Raw genomic sequence first — 21,905 nt, 5'->3', positions numbered from 1 at the left:
CACTTTGTCACTTTCACGTGTCTGCATGTCGCACATGTGTGTCGCCTCATTTCTGTTCTACTTGCTTTCGATTTGCAAACCTAACACAGGCAACATGTCTGATCAGATTTTTACTCCCTTGTCTTTTTTTCCTCCTCATTCTTCCCATCATCCCCCCGGAACTAATTTCCCATCCTCTGATTTCTCTTTCTTTCCCCCTTTTCCCTCCTTCCATAATCGGATCGCTCTTCACGTCAGACGTTTCTTTCATTCTGTCTTTTATTTAATACTCTTGACATTCCTGTGTAGTTTTCCTCATCCCTTCTCTTCCATCCTTTTCCTTCATCCTGTTTTTTTTTCTTCTGTTCCTCGTGGAGCAGGAGAAAGAAGTAGCTCCTCTGGATTATGGTGCATCTTGCAGGATTTGTGTGTGCATGTGTGAGGGAGGTGATGTGATTTGTGAACTTAATTTTACACAATATAACGAGGTTAGGATTTTACACACACACACACCGTGTGCCTTATGGTCCCATAAATACGGTACACAGTTTTGTAACCAGCTGCTGCCAGCATTTCAATGTTAACAGTGCTTTAGGAAAATTGGAGTCTGTTCTCTAGTTGGACAAACATAGTCCAGTCTGAACACCCCTCGATTTCTACTGTGACATTTGGGCAATAGGGTCAGATTTTGGCATAAATGGCATGAAATCAGTGGATCTGCGTTCGACTACTCTGCCTAGGCTGCACTGTCGAGCGCAGATCCACTGAGCACAGTGCAAGCTAGCAAGACAGAAGCTAAGCTTGTTGCAACATGGCAAATTGAACCTCCCCCCCCTCATTCAGATCTGGCGTTTGGAACTATCTTGGTTTTCATGTGAAACATGACCCTGACGGTAAGCGCGTCATGGGCAAAAGTAAAACAGTATGTCGGATGTGCCACGCAATGCTCAGTTACATTGGTGGGAACTAGTGCGTTAGCGCAGTTTGCTCGTTAACGTGTTGACTCCGTCCGGCCACGCACAGGGTGATCCGCGGTAGCTCGTTAACGGAGATTTGCCGCGTTATGGCGTTAATGTAATTTTAACGAGATTAACGCTGACAGCACTAGTGGGAACACAACGAATATGACTGCACATTTACGCCGACATCATCCTAGTGCAAAGACGAGTGGAAGCAGACAAAAACAACAAGCATGCATGCTACAAACTTTACCTGAGTCATTTAGACAGCCGTTAGCACAGGATTCTCCTTATGGGGACCTGATATGTTTAATATGCTGCTGAGAATATAGCCCAGAAGAAGCGTATAGTATAGCTTTTATGTTGGAAAGAGCCATTTCTCTGTAATAAAATCTCTTTTCCAAAGATGAGTGATTCCTCAATCAGATAGATTTTTTATTTTATTTTGTTGTTTCAGCAACATTACATTTAAAAACTGTACTTTTGAGTTAAAATATATATTTAGAATTTTAATAAATGACAAATTAAAAAGGCATGAACATTTTTGTATCGAAAAAATATCGAACCGTGACACCAAAGTATCTAACCGAACCAAACCGTGAATTTTGTGTATCATTGCACCCCTACTTTTGCACATGTCGAGGAGCGTGTCAGGCTACATTTCACTGTGTGTTATACTTGTATAACTATGCATGTGACAAATAATAAAGAACCTAGAACCTGAGCACCACAGCTACTGCTGCTAACATGTGACGCACCAAGTCACAAAGCACAAATCAAATTACTTTGTTGAATAATGACACTGTACTCAAATGGCACCAGATTGCAATCCAATAGAGCATCTGTGATCTGTGTGTGTGCATATGTGTGTGTCTCCCCCTAAACCCTGGATTTGATGTGATACTTCAAGTTTCTTTCTTTGGTTCCACCTATAAGATTTCATCCCCTATTTTTGCGAGTTGTCCTCCAGGTCTTGCCTTATTAACTTTGAGCCTTTCTTGCTATCCACCATCATTTTTGTACCATCGCGTTACCAAGCAGTGTACCCGAAAGTAGCAGCTGCAGCAGCTGCCCCATGAAAACAAACACCAGCTGTGCCTACAACTATAGCAGATTAGTCACTAAAGTACCCTGAATGCTGCGTGACAGGATTTCCAAAGCTTCATTTGACTGCGGGTTTAGCAACTTTGCTAAAGTATACAAATGACAATTTTATTTGGAGTTTAGTGGAGTCTTAACATATGAAATATTGAGGACTTTGAAGTAAAAACCTATTTTTTTCATGCACCTTTTGTGCAGAAACACACAGATGACTTCGTATCGAGAGCGCATCTGTCTGGAGATAAAACGATCATCCATATATTTTTGAATCGTTAGTGGGTCACTTATGCCAGAATCGCATTAAATTTCCTGTGTGAGAAGCTGGGGAAACCTTTTTTTAATTCGCTCTCATCTGTTTCGGCTTTTCATTCTTAGCTCCCTTTTTTTAGCCTCACTTCATACCCTCGTCTGTGTCCCTTCCTCATCCTCCTCCTCATTTTAATGTCCTGCTTCTCTTACCTCTTCTCCCCCTCCTCCCCGTACCCCTCTCTCTCACCCTCAGTTCATCCCCTGCACCTTTCCATCTTCCCACATACACACCAGAGATAAAACTTTATTACTCACCACAGCCAGAGACCAGTCAGTATGCGTATGTGTATTTTGCATTTCCTCATTATGCGTTCCGTGATATCATTAAGAGGGGTGATATCTCTCCCCTAAAGAGCTTTTTATCTCACCCTCTCTCTGCTGGCCTCACTCAAATTGCTTTGTTTGTGTTGCTTCCACGCAGACGAGAAGAGCTAAACGAAGGACTTCTCTCAGCCTACCTGCTCATGTAGAAGCATGTGTGGGTGTATGAGTGATATTCAGAACCATTCATATCATTTGATCAGCTCTTCAGTGATGTCTTTTTGCATCTTTCTACTATCTTTGAAAAGGAAAAATCCTCCTTGATTGCAGCGTTAGCAGTTTTTACTCTGGATTCATTCATAAAGTCGTTTCTGGCATTCCGACAGTCAAAAATGTAGGATTTCAATGACGAATTGGGAATTTTAGTTGGATTTTCATAGCATTGTATTCAACAAACAGCCTGTGTTATTTGTTATTTAAAGGGGACCTATTGTGCTCATCTCCATGCTTTTATTCTTTGACTCTACCAGAGTGCCTTTGCATGAGTCACAGTTCAAAACTTGCTTATTTACTTATAATGGGTCTTGGTGCAATCAGTGGTCTGAAACAAGCTTTTTTGGTTCTCTCCGTTTAAGCTAGCTTTCATCTGATTGGATGCTGGTCACAAACAGAAGGTTTGAACAGCCGTGTGCCTGAGATGACTGTGACATCGAACTGTGAAATCAAGTGCTTTGAGCTTTTAGCTTACAGGATTACTGTACAACGTCAGCTTCCCTCATTGTGTGAGGGTAAAGAAAGAGGTTTCCTTTCAAGCTAAGAAATCCAGACGGTGTCATGCATGTGCACTCAGCAGTTTGGATCCAGATTGAAATACTGCTTAGATGTAAACTTAAACAGAGCAAAGCCCGGAGTCTGTAAAAGGCGGATCGCTGCCCCCTCTCCTCAGCTGTCATCTTTCAGCTGCTATCAAGCATGTTTTGCGTTAACCTTTCGTAGTATGTAGGAGTATTCTGGTAGAAGAACAGCCTGACGTGGACACGTGTAGATGGTGAAAGCATCAGCATTCGGGGCTGAATAAGCAGAGGAGGGGCATTCATCCTTGTTTAAGAAACTGCAAGACCGTTGTGTTTGTTGTCTAGGGAAATAGGCTAACACGAGATGCTGCTAGTGGAGCTAGGGTTAGAGACAGGCTGCAGACTTAGCTGCGCGCCACCTTGACGGGGTAAATGTAAGCTAAAGCAGGAAAGACTTGTGTGCAGTCGAGATGAGTCATGTCCTGCATGCTAAGAGCAGAATTAGCAACAATCCTAATCCAGCTGATATTGTTTACCAACAGACAAGCTGCAGGACTTTTTAGCAGCTCATAAAAAGCTCGTAATTCTTTTAAAATATCTAGCTAATGCTAGCTTTAGCAAATGGAGTGAAACCTGCAGTACAGTAATTTACCAATCACACCCTCCAAATGTTGCAGTCTACTTAAGCTAGAAGTTTCCCAACTGACATGTCAGTGCTGCCGCTGCCCTGCAGCTGTTTCGTCCCCTCCACTACCCGAGCATCCACCTGTCGGCTCTCATGGGATAATTACTCATCACTCTCCACTTTCTGTGCATCATATTTGCAGGGAGCAATGAGCATAGTGTACCATATCTGAGATAGATACGCTGGGTCACTCTCGGTAAACTATCAAAATCTGTAGCAGAGTGCTATTCTCCCTTTTGGACTATAATCAAATTTTTGTAATCCTGTTACTTGTTGTTATGTCCATTACCATCCTGGCAGCCATCTAAAGGTCTGCTCAAGATATACGCCCCCCGTCTTCGCTCCTCGTCTTTGTTCTTGTTTTATTTTCACAGCCAGACTTCGGCTTCCCTTTTCCAAGTTTTACCCTTTAAACTAAAATATTTTACCGTCATGAGTTTGCATAGTTGCAATCCTGTCTCTGAGCGAGTGCATACATGAATAAGAGATTTAGTGGTTCCACCAGAAGGCACAATAGTAAAACTGGCGTGTGTATATAAATCAGAATCACTTAAGAAAATGAATTGTTAGCTGCTGCGGTTCTCTACGATGCTCTTTCTATAAAAATATGGTGGACTGTCTTTCAGTGCCTGAAACAGCACTCATGCACACAACACACACACAAACAGAAAAGCAGGATTGGAGGTAGGAGAAAATGGAAAGTGATGGAGACAAAGATATAAACAGAGGTTTTGTCCATTAAGTAATGCAGTGAGGGCTTAACTAATCAAACCAAACTCGGACCGTCGCTCCTGTAAGAACTTTAGAGCCACGCACAAACACGCAGGCACGCTGCAACGGTATAAAACTTACCCATTAAATCGATTTACAGCTCACTCGGTTCTGTCTGGGGTTTTTCAATCAACAACACCTTTTGTTGACCTTTTTTTCACTCTGTCCTTCTAAAAGTCTCTATTTCTGGCAGTGCAAGTTGTGTGCTCAGTGAACCTGGTATGTGTCTGATTTTTGTGTCAGTCCGTTGACAGAGCGGGGCGTTGAGGCTCCGCTCTGACAGAGGAACTTTCTGGGGAGCAGGTGTCAAAAAGTAACAAGGTAGAAACAGAAGGCGAGACGGAAGGGAAAGATTTAAAAAATGTGTAAAAAGGAAGAATATCACAAATTTAGGACATTAGGACGTGTTTTTATGCACTGTTCTTGCATTTTGAGTTCATTTTTGTTAAATAGATAATAGCATTATTTTTTTTATAAATAAGCGCTGCTGGAGCCTTAACTTCTTCAGATCGTATCCTTTTCTCCCTGCACCCGAAGCCTGTTTGGCAATAAAAAAAAGATCTATAGAAGCAGAAGCAAAAGTATATATGTAGAGCAGGTCGTGGATGTTGGTGGTTTGATCCCTGGCTGCTCCAGTCTGCATGCCAAATACTATCGGGCAAGATACTAACCCCAGGTCGCTCTCCAATACATCCATCAGAGTATGAATGTTTGTGAATGTTAGATAGAAAGCACTTAAGCATAGAAAAAAGTGCTTGTATAAGTTGGTGTGAATGGATGAACGAGGCATGTTGTATAAAGTGGTTTGAGTGCTCCGGGAGAGAAGAAAAGTGCTATAAGAATCAGTCCATCAACGTTTACCTTAAATCTATAGCGTTATAAGGCCGCTTGTGGCACATCCCCTAGGAAGTAGTCTGGACAGTGGTTCCCAGGGGATGAAATCAGTGGACAAGTTACAATGATGTCAGTGTTGATTTCTTCATTTTCACCTCCTCATTCCTCCTGCAGACACAGCTCCAGCTTTGTGAGCTCCCTTTTTCCAGCTTAGTTTCTTCTCATTTGGGCTGAGCGCTGAGCTGCCCACGAGGCTCAAACAAGGCTTGAGGTGGTATTATCTCCGTGCCTATGATGCTGCAGGCCAGAAGGACAACTTTAAAGTCCTCCATCAGGACCTCTGCCCTGCCAGGCACAGCCTCAAATAGTACGACTTTGAGTGATTCACAAGTTCAGCAAGAGGTTTAAAGAACAATCCCTTTTTTTTTAAAAAGCCTGGTTCTTTTGTTACTGTGGTTTGTAGAAGTTTGTATCTCTGGCTTGTTAAAAAGCAAAAGCAGGACACAGAATGGTGAATCCTTTCACTGAAGCCCTGCCTGTGATCACTTCTGCTTTAAAAGTCTCCAAACAGAAGGTGGGGGGATTTAAGGATCTGAAGTCCTGCTTTGAGATGTGTCCCATGATCGTTGAAGACAAGCCTTTGGTCGCCACTGTCTCCACTGGTAGCCTGTCAGACTGTCGCTAAGGATTAGAGATGCACTTTCTGCTACTTTATAGAAATCATCAATAAATCTCATCTGTGATCTAGGGGAAAGACTTCTGGAAGACTTCAGTATTTCCACTCAGACGTTTCCTCCTAAACTGACTCTCATCATCATTTTGGCTCACATCATCACTAGGTGTCTGGGAGGGAGTGGACACTCCTGCAGGAGGCCTTAGTCACTGTAGAGTGGACATGAGGCTGTGCAATGAGGAGAGGAGATGTGCATCACCTCTGAGCCTCAGCTCCCACCTGTAATCCGTTACAGTAACGCTATGTTTTGAGAAAAGCAAAACAGACATGTCATTTAGACTTATGATCTTCTTTGTTTCCTGATTACCAAAACAAATGTTTTATTTTATCTAAAATAAAAATGACATCACCTGAATGGCTGGGGTTAGAGTTATGCATCAAGTTCTGTTGTTTATCTATGAACGTAGACACAGTGCCTCATTCTTCAATTCAGCAAAGGGCATTTTATGGTCATGGTTCTCTGTCCTGGTTGTCTTGTAACACTGAATGAACTCTGTGTGTATTTAGCTGTAACCCCTCATATCTCAGTAGACTCTATGTATTACTCATATTCATCTTCCAGCCTTTTTCCTCTCTGTCACCTCCTTTTTCTTCATCCCATCCCTATCTCTCCTCTTTCACTTCCTCCTCCTCTCTGTTTGCCTGCTTTGCATTTCATTACTTCTCTATCCACTTACCTCTGTCTTCCCTCGCCCATGTCACTGTCAGTTTGTGCTTATTTATTGTTGCTACTCTCGTTCTTCCTTCTATGTGGTCACATTGGAGTTTACTGCGATTGTGCCTTTTTAATTTACCTTTTAATTGTCTTTTTGTGTGTGTTTAGAACGTTGAGTTCTTGGTTTCAGATGGATGTTCACATTTTAGCAGCTGATGTTAAATTAGAGCTAATAACTAGCTGGGACCACATCCTCTGTAACGATGGGCGATGAGGCATGAGGAAGTGTGAGCTGGTGCTGCGGTTTGGGGAAGGCCTCAAAGGGGACTGCGACTGCTCCTAACGAGAAGTGAATGAAGGAAAGGAAGAGAAAAGAGAGGGAAAATGGGGGGGAAGGGTGGGGCATGAAAATGAGAACAGCAGGTATAGGTGAAAGGGGGCTTTTATAGCCTGAGGCCGGAGGGGGGTGATGGAGGAGACGCCCCGCTCCTGAAATTCAGATGATATCTCCACTAAAAGTAGAATATAGCGCCGCTGCCAGAAGCTCACTTTAAGTCAAAGTGTTGGGTTTTAAAGCATTGAATTTAATAGTAGAGCAGCGGTCCCCAACCCCAGGGCCACGGACCGGTACCAGCTCGGGTGTGAAATTTATTTTTTTCAGGGTTTTTATCGTTAACTCGGTTTCCCTGGGTCTTTTCCTGTGTTGTAGTTGTGCGTCTTTTTTTTTTTTCAAGAAATATTTAGGCATTACCATGGTGACCAGAGAGCATTAGAGTTCATACTACGATAATTATTTTCAAACTTTATGATTTTCTTCCAGTTTTTGTAGTTTCTAGATAATCAGAAGTTTGACAAACGTGCTGCGTAACAAATGCTAAGCTACAAAAAAAAAAAAAAATCCCAGTTCAGAGGAAAAGGTTTAACGATGTCTGTGTAATCTTTTACATAACTCAGCATTACAATTTCATTTGTGAAATCATTTGAACAATATCAAATGTTCCAGCTAAAGACACAAATCCCCTTTGAGGATGCGTCAGGATGCTAAGACTGACATGTGGAGCTACCCGCTGTGGCGACACCTTGTGGCATGAAAGTAGCTACATAATAAAGCAAGAAGAAGACATAAATGCAGTTTCTCTAATGGCCACTGATGGCTGGCTCCAAAAGCAAGTCAGTCGCCACAGATTCCCAAGTAAACTTGCCTAAATATACAGCATTAAAAGCACCACCATTTTTTATTTACAGTCTGTGGATATAACGAGCGTAATTTCAGTTCCCTGTAGTCCTCCTAAATATAGGATGTTTTTTATCTCCTTTTGTTTCACATCTGATTAAACAACATTTTAATTTCTTCTCCATCACTGGCTGGGAGTTGGCCACTCACGCTGATGTGACGCTGGAAATACCAAATCAATCAAGTTACATCCACTGTTGCCTTGACAGCTCGCCAACGATAAAAATGGACTTCCACGTCTCTTCCCCTTCGTCGCTTTCTCTTTCCCTCGCTGCCCTTCCTCCACCCTCCATATACGTCTCCCCGCCCATTTCTCCCTCTCGCTTCCTCTTTCTGCTGAAGCAAAGCCTATTTTCCGCATTATAGTCAACATGGCTCACAGCGAAACGTGCGATTACACAACCAGGTGGAAGTGAACGCTCTTTCTTCCTCTCCGCTTGGTAGACGCAGCTGGATCGTGGTGATGAAGATGAAACGGGCCAGAAAGATACCAAACCTGATGAAATTTCCTTAGAAGCATCAAAGCTGCTGCACGACACGCACAAATAACAATTAAACAGAGAAATACTTTATAAGCTATAGAAGTAGTTCTCCTTTTAAAGTGAGGATAAACGCTGCATGTAATGACTTTAGTGAAACATTTAATCTCTCCATTTAAAGTAATTGGAAGTATAATTTGCTGAAGCTTTGTCCTCTCTGATAAAATCTTCCTTTCTTGGCTTTGTTATATTTAACCAGTTTTATATTTTATGGTCTTAAAATAATAATCAGCTGTGACTTACATGTCTATGTGGCATTGCTGTAGCTTTAACTGCTCTCCCTGGCTTATGCTTTCCACGTATGCGCTTGGAAGTGTGGGGACTTCCCAGAACTGAGCCATACCGCCAAATATAACGCATTGCAGATGAACCAAACAATCTCCTTTTGATTATCGTTGTCCTGAATGAACTAAGTTTGGTTCAGCCAGACAGTTCTGTTTGAAATGTTTATTTACATCGAGCAGTTTAGTGTATAGGCTTTGACCTCATCTTCCACAGAATCTAAACGCACAGATGTGTTTGGTAGTGATGAGTAAATATCATCCCACCATTCAGAATCAGCAGCAGTACCGTGGTGCAAAGCAAAGGCAGACATAGGAAATTAACATCTTCGATAGAACACCCAAATTAGAGGGAATAGCCTTGATTGAAGGTGCTTGCAGTGCATATTGTCTTTGTATGTGGGATTGTTAGAATCTAGTTGAGTTTGGACCTTGACTGGGCCATTGCAACACCTCAGTTGTTTTCTTTTTCAGGCGTTATGTTGTAGATTTGCTGCTGTGCTTGGGATCACTGCTGCATGACCCTGTTTCAGACAAGCTTTAGCTGTCAGACAGATGGCCATACATTTGACTACTTTCATATGCAGAGGTGTTCATGGTTGACTCAATAGCTGCAAGCTGCCCAGGCCCCGTGACTGCAAAATAACCCCAAATCATCACCCTCCACCCCCGTGGTTGGCAGTCGATATGTGGTGCTTTTGATGATATGCTGAGTTTGCTTTTCTCCAGATGCTTCAGCGTGCTTTACAGGCAAACATCTCTACATTGTTCTTGTCTTTCCAAAGGATTGTTCCAGACATATTGTGGTTTTTGTTGATGCAACTTTGCCGTGTTCTTTTAGAAAGAAGAGGCTTTCTCCTTCAAAACAAGCTCTACTCCTTTTCTGATTGTACCGTCAAGACCTTTAAGATTTAACGTTTCATTAAATGTTAACTGAAGTCCGTACTCTCTGAGCTCCAACTCTTGGCTCTTTGTGGTTTCTATGTACATTACATGGTCTGATCTTGGGGTGAATTTGCTGAGAATGACACCTGGACTTTGTGTTAACACACAGCTGAACGCTCCAGCATTCAGCCACATCTGAGTCACGCAGAGTGAATCCAGTCCTCGGGATTTGAAATCCCAAGCATAAAAGTTTTCTCACGAGTAATCTAGCATTTACCAGACCAATCCTGGCAGGAACCGGGGGTCGTTAGCTGTCTGAGGAGCCCGACACAGAGGCCTTGCGAATGCCATGGCTTTCAATCATCATGGCACAAGATCCAACTAACCTAGTCTCCTCCTAAAAGTCCTCAATTGCTAAGAAGTAGCTCTGGTCTGGGTTTTTGTGCTTCACACAAAGAAACGTAGATATGAAGCCGGTTAAACATGCGAAACCAGCTGGTAAATGTAACACGCAGAAAGACAGAAGCTATGCACTGAGTGGAAACTGAAGGAAATAACAAGCCAGTAAATATGAACGCACACACTTTGTGAGGTTAAAAAAAATTGCAGATGTTTAAAGTGGGGAAAAATTGATTCAATAGATTTGCCACATACAAAGAATGGTTTAATTATTGTTGGTTTACATTGAAACTCCACATGCAAAGCAATCACAGCTTTCAGTCTGTCCTGTTAAACTCCCGTCACATTTACAGCCTCCCTGCACTGACACCTTAATGTCTGCAGTTTTAGACACAAATTATTCGTTTTTATGGTTTTCAAAGATTCTTTTCTTTATGAAGACAATAAAATCATTATTTAAATATATCAATAATCTGTCTTTTGCAACACAAGCAGTACTAAGAAATGCTCCAATAGCTATTTTTGAAAATCTCCACACCTTTTTTCCGCTCCAATTTACACATCCCCTCAAAACTCTCTGCACTGCATTTTAGTTGCTCCCCAGGGCGCTCCTGATTGAAAATGTTTCCCCAGTAGTTGTGGTGTTCATAGCATCACTGTCAGTTGTCAAGCCTGGGAGGTAGCTAGCACCCTCACACGCCGTTCCCCCGAGTACTGCCAATCTGGGCTTCAGCCTTCAGTTTTGCTCAGACTCGTCATCCTTTTCTCTGAGAGAAATCACAAGGGGATCAAATCTAATTATTTTTCCTTTTTTGGGTGTGTTTATTATAACTGTTACTTCAAGTTAGGTAGTATAATGATTACTTATGTCAGTGTTTTTCAGTGTAGGGGCAGCAGAAATGACCTCATGTCCGATTACAACCTGTCACGGGGAGAGTTTTAATAGACTGGTCCTTTGCCATGAACAAGCTCTTACTATGATGGAGAACAACCAAAAAAGGTAATTATCTGGACTGCACACACTGAGCCTCGTCGTCTCTCTCTTCTTTTAACAAACAGGAAGATCATCGAGGTGAAAATCATTGATGATGAAGAGTATGAGAAGAACAAGACCTTTACCATCGAGCTGGGAGAGCCTGTTCTGTTGGAGATAGGACAGAAACACGGTGAGTCTGTGTGTGTGTGTGTGTGTGTGTGTGTGTGTGTGTGTGTGTGTGTGTGTGTGTGTGTGTGTGTGTGTGTGTGTGTGTGTGTGTGTGTGTGTTTGTTCAAAGAGAGTATCAAGAAGTCAGGAGTGAGAGCAGGAACAGGGAAAGTGTGACAGACAGAATGACGTCTTTATTTATCAGCAAACAGGCCCGGTGCACATCTGTCGCTTGGAGACAAGGTGAGACCAGCATTGATTACCTGAAGCCTCCAATCTAAACTCAGATTAACCGTGGAAACATTTCACTTTGAGCCACTGAGGATGTGACTTGGGAAGGATTTCGACATCACTGGCCCTGAGCTGCGATGCGTTTTTGAAGTAATCGTGTCACAGGAGGGATAGGAGTAATAACTCATCCAAATCAGCATGTGATCTGCTTAATTATGTCACCATAAGGAGGTTTGGTGTATGCAGTATAAACAAAAGCCAGAAAGCTTCCTTTCGTTGTCTGGAATCGCTGTAGTATCGCAGCGTCGTCGCAGATGGAACACAATTTGCAGTTTAGTCATGGCAAATGAACCATCTCGATCAGCTTCTTTCCTCTCGTACTGTCATCTGCTAATTCAAAACCCGCGCAGATCTTTGAAATCCAAGAATCTAAAACATTTAAGCCCCCGCCCTTCTTTTTTTTAAGAATGTGAGAAGCTTTAGATGAAAATTTAAAAGGCTTCTTTAACAGAGAGACAGCTGATCTCCCCGAGGTGACTCAAGGCTGGAGAGAACCAATGCTCAAAGTCAATATGTCATTTATATATATATATATATATATATATATATATATATATATATATATATATATATATTCCACATTTAGTGCTAAACATTACCAGCATTGTACCTCTGAATGTGTTAGCAGCTTCAAAGAGCAGCTAATGTGTCCCAATCAGAAAGTTCACGTATTTTTCAAACAAAAATTCTTCGCCGCGTTCATTTTGTGTCTTTAAAGACGTGCCAGCCAATTAGCCGCACCAGAATCTTCCTGCTTTATCACTCTTTAAACACACACAGAGGCTCTTCTCAAAGCGTCTATAGTGTAGATGTCACACAGGAAGAGCCCATAGCCTGCGGCATGCCGTGGCATGTTTCATTACACAGAAATGTGATGGGTTTTATAATGCTGTCACAGAGCGAGCAGACTGGCAACCACATAATGCTGTCACATACAGTACACAGCTTTTCAATTACAGCGAGCTACACACTGATAACGGCAAAAATTAATAACTTGCTGTCTGTTTTGGAAACGTGAGCGAACAAGGAGACGTTTGGGAGAGATGCTGCAGCATACACGGAAGCGCGCAATAGAGAGGTGGGAGAAAACGTAAAGTTTTTGCGGATAAAGCTCGCGTTTCCCATGTTTAAAGATTTAGCATATACATAAATATTCTTTCACAACCCACAGCATACGTTTTCTCAGTAATAGTTCACACTGCTGTGGTCTCTGCTGAGAATAATGAAAAAAAGAGTCTTAAGATGATGTCTGAAATCTGTCAAATTAAAAGATTAAGCAAACGACTATATGGAGAACCCTCAGGGCAAGATTTGATGATTAAATGCCACGGAGATATTTGAGTAACGTGACTGCCCAAACCTAGAGTAATTGTGCTGAGCTAAAATTTAAAAATGGACCTATTATGTTCATTTCCAGCTCCATTTTTTTTTTTCGTGCACTCCACCAGAGTGACATTAGATGATTCACTGTTATATATATCATTCTTTTGTAGCTCATACATTGGTCTTTGTTGCTAAAACAGCTTTTATTTAATTCCTCTGTCTTTAAGTCTTCTGATTGGCTATCCCTCCCAAACAGAAGGTATGGACCAATAAAGGTGGAAAGTATTGATAGATGATAGAAGATTTCCATCACTGCATAAATAAAACAGTACAATTATCATGTTACATGTTATGTTCTGTTGTATGATATGTAACTAGTATTTGATATTTTCTCTACCATTTTAGACACAATTTTCATCTTAAATCCTTAAAAATATCTCACTGTTAAACAAAAAAACTCAGAATAACACAAGGAAACATTTCAGACCTTATTTTTAATATCTTTTCATTGACTTTTTTTTAAGTAGGATCTTAGATAATAATAAGTCCTATATGTGAAAATATTAGCAAACTAGCTTTGGCCTTTAAAAATGTCAGTGTGCAAGTAAATGGAGCAGTAATAAAGACACTTCAAAATGAAAACGCGTAAACAGTATCCTGGCAGGGCACATCCACTGAAACTGAAAGGTTTGCTCTTATTTTGAAAGTACAGTCACTGCTAACCAACGAGCACCAACCCGTTCTTGTCATGTGCTTCTCTGCTGCCAGGCTGGGCAGGTAGCTGTTTCTGTTATTACTGTAAAGTCTCATCACTACTCATCTCTATTGTCACCTAGGTGACTCGAATGAAAACAAGCCTTTGGTGGGGGCGGAGGAGGAAGAGGTGGCCAAGATGGGCTGTCCCAGTTTGGGCGAACACACACAGGTAGAAGTGGTCATAGAGGAGTCCTACGAGTTCAAGGTAAGTGTGTGTCTGTGCGTGCCGATACTGCACTAACAATGCCTTTACCAGAGCAGGTGTATGTGAGCGATTCTTCTATCAGATGCATTTTAAGTCCTGCTGGGTCGCTAAAACTAAATGTCCAGTGTCATTCTTTCATTTTGCAGTGGATGCATGTAGAGCAACGCCTTCTCTGGTAGGATGCTGCTGATTTTTAAAAAGGACCTGCAAAAAATAAGTTAATAATTTATTAACACGATGTTTTCAGAAACTCAAAGAAGTTAAGTCGCTTTCTTTTCAAGCTCCTTCCATCATCTGGATGACTGAGAACCAACACAGACGATATGCTTTCATCATATTTCAGTACAAAACAGGCATTAAACAAGCCTGGCTTTGTTCTTTCATAAATATTTTAACACTAGGAGGCGGGCCTTCCTAGATCTGATCCATTTCTAACTCTGATGAACACCATCGTCACGAGTGTGCAGCCGGGGAAACACAATAACGACACAACGACAGGGCTCTCTGTGGCTTCACGTGGACCCCTAACTGATGCCTGTCTCTTCATCTTGTGTCATCATATCGTTACTTATTTTTCCTGTTAATTGTCATATTCATTTGTCCTCTCATTCGTCATTTTCATCTCTGTTTGGTCTCGAAATGTCACCACTCGTGTGTCTGCGTACAGATTTCATCATCTCACGTGTCCATTTTTTGTCATTTTGTGTGCGTGTGTGTGTGTGTCTGTGTGCAGAGAGCAGTAAATACACTTCTTAGGCATGCTGAAAAGGTAATCCATCATTTTCATGCATGCAAAGCTTGTTCTCTAATCATCTACTGTACAATACTGAAATGTACTAATGGTGCCTGGGTTAATCACATCCCAATCTATAAATCATTAAGCGTTGCCACACATCGAGATTAATTAGTAATTTATCTTACCGTGACTGCTAAAATATGGCACATTTACCATTTTATGATGCTTTTAACATAGTAGATAGTAAAAAATTCAGAATTCCCTCCAAGCCCTGTCAGTAAAGTTACAGTAATGACTGCTAGTGCTGTGCTCCTTAGCTGCTGTCAGCTCTTTTACAACATCTTTTATCATCTTTCTTCTCTTGCCTGTTTTAGACTAAAACACTGAAGCAGAATGCCTGAAGGTTTTTTCTTCCTGAATTTTACAGCGAGCATAAGTAAAATGTGGCACGGCTGATTTCACAGCTTTATATTAATTAGCACACCTTATACCTGGAGTACCGGGGCCTGAAAATTTCAATGAATGTATGGTTTGGGTTTTAACCGAAAGGCCTGAAGTCAGCAGTTTCCTCTTTCTGTATAGCTGCGAATGAATTAACAGCTTGAGGGTTGTGTTTTTCCTGTTCTGCCTGATTTGTATGCAATGGCATGGTTGATATTTGTGCGTTTGTATATTTGTGTGTGCGTGTGTGTATAGAGTACAGTAGATAAGCTGATCAAGAAGACAAACTTGGCCTTGGTGGTGGGAAGCAGCAGCTGGAGGGAACAGTTTGTCAATGCTGTTACAGTCAGTGCAGGTAACACGCACACACACACACACACACACACACACACACACACACACACACACACAAAGGGCTTCATTTTGATTTATGAACAGTGGTTTTGGCTGACATTTTTCTTGACTTTATTTTTAAAGATGGTGGATGAAGGGAAAGAACTTTTCTTAAAAGGTGACATCAGCATTTAATTTGGACCCTTATAGTGTATTTTGATAAGGAGAGATCATCAGAAGGAATTGAAAGTGATTTATTGATATACAGAATTCAGTTTGAGATATTTGGCGGTTAGACCCTGATGGCCCGGCGCAGCAGAACGGGATCTCAGTGGTGATAGGGATTAGAGCAGGACTCCCCAGAGTCTAGACACTGGTGGTGGAGATGAAGATGGAGGCTTGAATGGAGCCTGAGTTGCACGAAGGCAACTGCAAAGAAGAATGACAGATGTACAGTATGCAGAGTGAAAGCTGATTGGTCAGAAGAAGGCCAGCAGAAAGCTGATTGGACTAGACATGTGATGTCACAATCAGCTTGACAGCGTGGGAAAGTGGAAGTGATGTGGATAATCTAAGCTTAGATTATCCATCAACACCTGGGAAGCAGACAGATGAGTGACTACAGATCTTCCCTATTGAACTTACGCATAAGCTTCGTTTATTACATTCATAGTCTGTTTCTTTACTGTCACAGACAGAAGTCTGATTCAGTTTTAGTTATGTAAAGTAGTTTGACATTGTAGGAAATGCAGTACATGGACAAAAGAATATTTCTACCTGCATGTTACTCATGCACATATGGAGTTGCAGTTATGACTGCTTCCACTCTTTGGAGTGTGTCTGTAGGAATTTCTGCCCATTCATCCGAATTGGGGGATACGTAGGCAGAAACTGATGTTGGATGAGAGGGTACTCTGCACGTATTGAATCAGTAGAGCAGGTTTTATATACTATTGAATAATATCCCTTAGAATTCACTTTGGGATATCTTGGACAGAAGAAATGTATCAAAATTACTTGCTAGTTGCTATGGTGACATTTGATTACAGTATCACACTCAAAAAATGTTTCTTTTGCAAATATTTGTAAAGGCAGAAAGTAAGGCTGCATGCTTGACTCTGTAAACTGGTGGGAATGGGATTGAATGAAACAGCTCTCATATATGGGCATAGTATGGGCTACTAGCAAGCTAGATTAGCATAACATAGCACAATTATTGGTACATTATAGCATTTAATTAATACAGCATTTTGTGTTGCTTAAAACAACCCCTCACTCTTAATTTAAATATATTTCTATAATCTCTAAAGCTTATCAATTAATATGACGTAAGTTATTAGCTTCTAATTAAAATGTTAGGTTGGGGAGGTATTTCAGGCAGTTAGCCATTTTGCTTATATTGGGTAGTTTTTGTGAATTACAGCTACATACCAGCTGCTTTTCATCAAGTCATGACTAAAACATTTAAAACAATGTCAAATACAAATTGAGTGAGATTTAAAGTGCTGCTAAATGGGTGCTTTAAGCAAAGCTATAGATCAGCTGTTTTTTAGTCTTTATGCTAATCTAAGCTAATCAAGAGACTTGGGAGATAAATGTGACAAGAAAAGATATCAAACTTCTGTCTCTTACTAGAGTTAAAGCTGAAGTTTATCTGTCTTGTTTCTTCTTTTTGTCTCATTCCTTTTTATTACTCGTCTTGTTACTTTTACTCCGTTTCAATCTCCCACCTACCCAAAGGAGATGATGACGAGGAGGAGAGCGGCGAGGAGCGGCTGCCCTCCTGCTTCGACTACATCATGCACTTCCTCACCGTCTTCTGGAAGGTTCTGTTCGCCTTCGTCCCTCCCACAGAGTACTGGAACGGCTGGGCCTGCTTCATCGTCTCCATATCGCTTATCGGCGTCCTCACCGCAGTCACGGGCGATTTGGCATCTCACTTCGGCTGCACGATAGGACTGAAAGACTCGGTGACGGCTGTGGTGTTTGTAGCGCTGGGAACATCAGTGCCAGGTGAGGATGAGTGGGGAAGAGCCTTATTATTTGACTTTAAATCCCAATCTAAGCACCAAAACATTCACCACCACACGCTCATCAATGGCCAGCTCATCAAACACATCAGAAAACGTGTCTGGGATCTTTATTTCTTTTATATTGTTTCACCTTCCAAACAACTTGGTTAGATTGGGTTAAAATACAAACTTTCAACAATGGTTACAGTGTCTTATCCATGCTGATGATTGGTCAGCATGGATAAATACCACCCGTTTCCTGAGAACACGCTTTTAGCTGGATTGAAAAACCCTGATTTAACCTATTAAGTTCATAACCACCACCTTTGTGTGACCTCTTAGTCTGATTGTGTTAGGGTTAGTTTAGCTAGATAATGAAAAATTAGTTAGACACATGGTTACATTTAGATGTGGTATTGTGGGTTATTATGAGTAATGCCTGTGTATGAGTGCGGTTGTTGAAAACAAGCAGGAAGAAGATTTTCCCAGCTTGCAGCTTGATCTGAATACAGGTATGAGGAGAGGTTTAGCGGGACTCAAACAGAAACAGATGGCTCGGTGTTACGCCACAGTGGTGCAGAGTGATTATTTTCCACGTTTGCCATGTTACAAATTCCTCCCCTCCCATTACACCACACTCGAGCTTTCCGTTTCACCAGACATGAAATGAGCTGCGTCTTCCCTCCAAAGTTCAGATGTAAATAAACAAACACAAGCCTCTCTCCTGCGCCTGATTTCAATAGCAGCCGCTTTGACTTCCAGGATCGAAATCAAAAATATAATTGTAAAACTCCGGCTCCATCACAGCCTTCAGCCTCGGATTTTTTTCTTGCCCGGAGTGGGCAGATCGTCCCCAGACTTTCATTCAATTCCCTGCCTCATTCCTAACGTCAGCAGGTTTATTGTTGCCCCTTCGTATGATTTATAGAAACGGCTCCTGTGCTGCTCTTCCGGGCGGTAACTTGGATGGCTTGTGATGAGGTCTCTGGAAAGTAGTGTTTGAATCAATTCCTTCTACAACCATGTTATGGTGTGTGAAGGGGAATTTTAGATCCGTAAATCAGCGCGTTTCCTTTTGCAAGGTTCTAATGTTTTCATTTTCCCTCTTGTTGTGAATCTCTGATCACTTTCACTCCCAGCCAGATCTCTATCTGTTCCTTCTTTAGTCTCTCATAGTCCCCCCACTTATCTGTTAGGCTCTCATGCCCCATTCTGGTCAATTTGTTACTCTGACTTGGTGTTACCTTACTCCGCTCTTTCTTTCCTCCTCTTAGTGTTTTTGCTATTGGATCATCCATCATTCTGACCTGTGTATGCTGTAGAAACCAGGCGTGCGTGTGGGTAAAAACGTGTGATTTTCCTGTCGAGGAGCTGCAAGTTAGCATGCAGCATCTCCAGCGGGCCATTATGACTTTCACAGGGAGTGTTTGCTGCCTTCTGCGTGTGTGATCTCCTTAAAACTTGTTAGCAACACTCATCTGCTCTCTCGTTTCCATTTCTCTGACATGCGCCCTTCCCTCCTCCTTCTCTTCTCTCTGTCCTCCTCGAGATTCATAAAAGCATTTCTGTGTTATTTGATTGGAGACACACTCCAGGATTATCGGCCCAATTTACACAGAATTTGCAGACTCAGGCAATTAGAGAGCAAACGCTGATGGTTTGAAAGCTGCACGCTGCAAAAATGTTTCTGCCTGTTTAAGAGGTTTGCACAGCTCATTTGTAGCCATCTGAGGTATTTAAACGGTAAGTGGTGTTTGATATGTGCATCCGTGGTGAACAAATGCTGACGCTGGTTTGCAGTCTTCATCTCATACGCTGCTTCATACCTGAAGTTTATCTCTGTGTGAACTGATTTTTGACTTTTTGGATAATATTGATTTAGTTGTTGTTCTTCCTTTGGTCTAAATACATGAATTTCACTGTGGAAAGTCCTTTTGGAATTTTGTGGGAAGTTGCTGCAACAGAGGATTTAAATTGTTTTAGTATAACAATAAAAATCTGCACAGCCTCGTTCATCAAATGAGAACTTTTAGATATTTTTGTGACCGTTTAGCAGGAATAGTGTGGACGAAAGGAGTTTATACGAGCCAAATGAAGATGTTCAGAAGATGACACTCCAGTAGGTCTGCGTACATTCACCACAGCATTAAACAGGCTGTTCTCATCATTGTTACCTGTGTGGCTGGCTAGGCAGGACCAGATCGCAGGACTCAGAGACGGGGGATTTAAATCTAAGAGGCAGCTTTATTTGCTGTGATGAAGAAGTCAGATGTGGTGCAAAAATAAAAATTAAAAAAAAAACACTAAAAGAAACAAGTTTAGAGCTAAGACTCTTGCAACCAGGACACAATAAAGGAACATGAACTACACACAAGAAACACACTGCAAACATGGAGACCACGACGACCAGAGTGTGACTGAAGACTTAAATACACATGCAGGATAACGAGGGAAACAGGAGAGAAACACAGCAGGAACAAATCAGACGCAACGAGAGAGGGGAAGGAAAACTAAACAATGCATGCAGGACAAGAGACTATCATAACAAGACAGGAAACACTGAGGACAAAACAATAAGGGAAACTAAACCAGAACCACAAAGGATAAACACAAGAATCAGAAACTCATAAACGAAGAAAACTAAACTAGGAAATATGAGAACTCTAAGAATACCACAATAATGACTTATCAAGATTCAAAAAAGTCCACAAACACAAAACACTGGGTCAGAGACCCACAACCATGACAGTTCTGTTTTCTATTTTTAAACATATGAAATTAGGGCTGTGCAATATGACCAAAATCTCATATCCCGATATTAGACATTTATTGTCCCGACAAAGATATATATCACAAAAATTTTACATTTTCTGTAAATTCTGTGAATCTCGGGTAACTCGACTCGTGTGAAGTGTTTTCAGCTGGGCGTCGTGTACCTGGAGTCGAGTGTTTTCACCGACCAGTTTCCTGCATAATTTGCATAGTACAGTTTTCTGGTCCGTGTCATACTTTTCATAACAAAACCATGTCCATGCTACAGAGGTAGCCCCTCATTTAGAAATAAGGTCCTCGATTTGTTTCAACTGCTCTTCCTGTTTGTCATCATTTCAGTTTATTTTGAAAAATCCCAACAGGATCTTCAGCTTTATTGTGAAAGGTTTATGTGGAAAATAAACAAGTGGACGGCGGAGCCACACGCTGGGTTTACCGTCACTGTTGCTAACAACAACGTGGAAAAACAGTCGCGTATCCGCCTGTAGCGTGGTTATTTTAAATATAAGAGAAAGAGAGAGCTTTAAGAAATTAATAAACTACAGTGACCATCAAAGTCATGAAAAATATTGCCGTAAACAGTTTATTTTGCGACACCACGAAACAAACGATAGCGTAAAATGAAACGATAGACGTTTTCATATCGTCATCCGATATATATCTTATATCGAACAGCCTTATATGAAATAGCAAATAAATGTTCATTGAGCACCTATTGGGATTTAAGTTGCTTTTTAGACAAGTGAAGATATTTCTTTAGCAAACTGATTCCTTTTAAGAAACATTGCTAATTCAGAGTCTGTGATGCTGCTGGATTTTGTCCCACTGCATCTCTAACATGTGTCTGATGATCTTATTTGGAGGCAGTAATGTGGAGTTATATGGCTGCCCCTATGTGCACACACACACTTGTTTTTTGTGTCGTCTACCCCCAGCAGGATTACAGTCCCCCCCCGAAAAAATTTTGAGGACAGTTTTAATGTTGGGATATGAATTTCAGCTAATCTCACTGACATTCAAATGAAAATTGAGGCTCTTCTCACCAGCCTGTCTAAAAACAGACGTTCAGTAACTGGCAGCAGCTTCCGCCGGTATTCCCTGCCAACCCAGTTGTAGTCTCTCTGCTTTTCATCCAGTTTCTCCTCACATATCCTGCACCACAGAGCACACTTAGTGTACACCTACAGCATTTCACAGCATTTATTACATTGATTTTGGTTGTTCTGATGCCAGAACACAACTGTAAATTGCAGCAGGACTAGTAAATCTTCTCTGAAACTAATGCAAGTGATGTTTAATTCTGCCCAGTGTGCATAAAAAAAACGATATATGGCAAGTGAATCCATTTCTGACAAAAATGTGTATCGCGGAGCAACGCAAACCTCCTGAGGCTTTTTTAAATGCACATAAATTTTGATAATGTAACTCTAAAGGCTCTCGCCTCAAACAGTGACCCAATGTGAACACAGAAAT

The 21,905-nt window shown here is 41.4% G+C and overlaps 1 protein-coding gene across 4 annotated transcripts in view; it reads left to right on the top strand.

Moving 5' to 3' along the window:
* The window catches only part of slc8a4b (solute carrier family 8 member 4b), a 131,380-nt gene that overhangs the window by 100,368 nt on the left and 9,107 nt on the right, over positions 1-21,905 (top strand). For 3 of the 4 annotated variants that reach the window (XM_085267211.1, XM_085267214.1, XM_085267213.1), the window contains 5 exons: positions 11,479-11,585; positions 14,014-14,138; positions 14,872-14,907; positions 15,571-15,670; positions 17,389-17,661. In XM_085267211.1, the coding sequence (XP_085123337.1) occupies positions 11,479-11,585; positions 14,014-14,138; positions 14,872-14,907; positions 15,571-15,670; positions 17,389-17,661 (641 nt within the window). The remainder of the gene's footprint in view (positions 1-11,478; positions 11,586-14,013; positions 14,139-14,871; positions 14,908-15,570; positions 15,671-17,388; positions 17,662-21,905) is intronic. The other variant, XM_085267215.1, reaches the window with a different exon arrangement.

This window comes from Mchenga conophoros, linkage group LG3 (assembly GCF_057382185.1).
Source record: "Mchenga conophoros isolate Kocher_MC1m ecotype Shallow Benthic linkage group LG3, M_conophoros_male_GT1.1, whole genome shotgun sequence".
NCBI lineage: Eukaryota > Metazoa > Chordata > Actinopteri > Cichliformes > Cichlidae > Mchenga > Mchenga conophoros.
The sequence above is the reverse complement of the archived record's forward strand: the minus strand, read 5'-3'. Positions and strand labels throughout refer to the sequence as shown.